Source organism: Nicotiana sylvestris, chromosome 8 (genome assembly GCF_000393655.2).
Source record: "Nicotiana sylvestris chromosome 8, ASM39365v2, whole genome shotgun sequence".
NCBI lineage: Eukaryota > Viridiplantae > Streptophyta > Magnoliopsida > Solanales > Solanaceae > Nicotiana > Nicotiana sylvestris.
In genome coordinates, this window is record NC_091064.1 from 212513420 (window position 1) to 212516330 (window position 2911).

General features: G+C 32.8%; 1 protein-coding gene across 1 annotated transcript; it reads left to right on the forward strand.

Moving 5' to 3' along the window:
- Positions 1-789: 789 nt before the first annotated feature.
- LOC104222665 (2S seed storage albumin protein-like) lies at positions 790-2911 on the forward strand. The gene is made up of 2 exons (XM_009773912.2): positions 790-936; positions 2618-2911. Exons 1-2 carry the CDS (start codon positions 790-792, stop codon positions 2909-2911), a joined length of 441 nt encoding a protein of 146 aa, XP_009772214.1.

Here is a 2911-nt window from a genome sequence, read left to right on the forward strand (position 1 = left end):
ACGATCAAGTTCAAACAAACACCTCTTCTTTTCCTTTTTCTATAAAAGGACAAATCAAAAACTTTTCCAATTTAAATGCTACTCTTTTGTCCTAATTTATGTGACATTTTTTCATTTTTAGCCGGTCCTAAAAACGCATTTCTATATGTCGTAATAATTCAACTTTAAACTTCCTATTTTACTTTTAAAGTGATAGTTTATAGTCATAGAAATTTCTATAATTTATACTTTAGATTACAAGTTTCAAAAATCATTGTTCTATTTTTAAAATCCATGTAAGATGTAACACTATCACATAAAATAAGACGGAGGGAGTATATTATTGCATAAATGATTTTATGTTAAAAAATATAGTTCTAGAATTCATAAATTATAAAATTGAAATTCTGGTTCCATCTTTGCACCTTGGTCCTTGCCCTCTGTGCTAAGTATATCTACAAATTGATAATAGCTAATACAAACAATCTTCTCTATACATGCAGCTCCAAAATCAGTTTCTAATTTCTGAAATAACAAATTGAATTTTTTGTCAATTTGTAAGACTGAATTCTCTTCTCCTCACAAAAGACACGTACGTGGAGGCAAAGAGAAGATATAAAAAACATCACAGCATGCAAAATATATATATATGTCCAGCTGCTAAAACCTACACAAATTTCTTCAGCCACGTACTTAACATGCAACCTCTTTAATCCCCCTATAAAATGGCTGCTTCTATAGAACAACTATCACCATCACATCTTCATTCATCAAAAAGAAAATACTAAAATCATCTGAGTTTTCAACAAAATGGCTAAAGTAATGATTCTTGGAGCCATTTCTTTAGCCATACTTTTCATGGCAATCACTGTTTCTAGCTCCCGTACCATCAGCATCACTGTTTCTGAAGAGGTTGAGAACCAGCAGTCCCGTCGCTGCCAGCAACAAATCCAACAGGTGTGTGTTAGTTACTTTTTATTACTTTTCTATTCTGTTTTATGTCACAGTTTATTTAAAAAATGACCTTCTAGTAATATTTAATTTTTTTCTTTTATTTTTAATAATATTATATTATATTATAGCTATAAAAATACCATGACATGTTTAAAATCATAAATTTTAATTTTTTTTATATTTTTCTTAAAACTCTATTTTCAATCAAATGTCTTTTACTACATTATAGAAATGGAGGGATTAAAAATAAAATTATATACATCTAGTGGGTTTGTTTTGCATGGGAAGGCAAAAAATTGCTTTTGAAACTTGAATCTACATATGGAAGATGTAAGTCCATATAAATCAATGCGGGATTCTACCCCACTCTAACACCCCTCGCACGTTCAGACCGTCAACTGGAGCCAGGGGCGGATCCACCCTTGTGGGTGGGGTGGGGTGGCACCCGCTCGGTTGGTAAAATTATTATATATTTATGTATAAAAAAAATTAAACTAGGTTAAATATATGATTCTACCACCCTCATCCGCAAATTAGACAAAGGTGTCATGATTGATAGATCTTTTTGAAAGTTTTTCTTGTGTGTAAAATTCAAGTTCGAATTTATCTTGAACCTTGTCTGACTTTCCCATTTCGTTGTGCTTTTATTTCTTTTCTCCAGTTATTTTCCTTTTTGGCTACCCCAATTTCCTATTTGTCATTTATTATTTTAATTTTTTCCTCTATTCTATTACGTAATCTATGATATTTAGCAAGAAAACTAAAAAAAAACCTTCAAAATTTAAATCTCTTTAGTAATAAATTATGATGAATATTTCACAAGCATTAGATTTATAATTTTTTTTAGATCTTGTAGTTTATCTAATTCTGCATTTACTTATTGGGTATAATTTATCTATTGAAGATATTTTTTTTTATTTTTCTTATTCTGATCGGTGGAGTTCCCTTATTAAAAATTTTATTTTACTTGTGCAAATTTATCTTTAGCATACAAAAAAAATGTAGTTCCTAGTGAAAATATTGATTTTACTTGTATTATTAATAATAAAAGTGTGATTCCTTCTTTAAAATGTTAATTATATTTGCTTCTTAATGTCTGAGATGTAATTTTCATATGACAATAATAACATATATACCCAATGAAATTCTATAAGTAGGAACTGGAAAATTGATGTAATTTTTATATTTGCAAATAAAGTGCTTATTAAATTGCCCAAATAAACTAAAAAAAATGAACTGGCCAAACTTTCCGAACAAACTATATATTAGTAGTTATTATAAGGTGTACATTAAAGAAAATTTTGGCACCCGCCCCATTTAAATCCTAGATCCGCCTCTGATTGGAGCGTAGACAATATAGCACTGGAGCCCAAACAGGAACGGACATGACTCTAATACCATATAAGATATGGCACATTGGCCTAACTCAATCCCAAAAACTTACTCGGGAGGGAAGGATTGTACAAGTCCAACCACCAACCAATGCGGGACTCACTCTACCACAAATGTAAATTTAAGCGAACATATCTCTTCATGCAATAAGATAATTATTCAGAATAGCCGATTCTATCGTGCGTTCTTAAGGGACATCTCTGTTTTTACAAACAGTACACTGGCAATCTCTCTTATTCTCAAGCCTCGAATCCTCTTTCTTAATTACTTTCTCTTATTTTACGTACGACAGGCACAGCAGCTACGTTCTTGCCAGCAGTATCTGAGGCAGAGAAGCCAATCTTCTGAGGAAGAAGAGGCCGACCAAAGCCGCGGCGACATACAACGTTGCTGTCAGCAGCTGCAACAGATCCAAGATCCACAATGCCGTTGCGAGGGACTAAGGCAAGTGGTGCAACAGGAGCAGCAGCGCGGAGAATTGCAGGGAAGAGAAAGACAACAAATGCTTCAGACTGCTCAGAATCTCCCTGGTTTATGCCGTGTAAGTCCTCAGCGATGTGAAATCCAAACCCGCAGCTGGTTTTAA

Bases quoted from the DNA above. Each gene is read 5' to 3' on its own strand.
- LOC104222665 (XM_009773912.2), top strand. From the start codon at position 790: ATGGCTAAAGTAATGATTCTTGGAGCCATTTCTTTAGCCATACTTTTC. The intron at 937-2,617 runs GTGTGTGTTAGT...TACGTACGACAG, and splicing joins GCCAGCAACAAATCCAACAG to GCACAGCAGCTACGTTCTTG.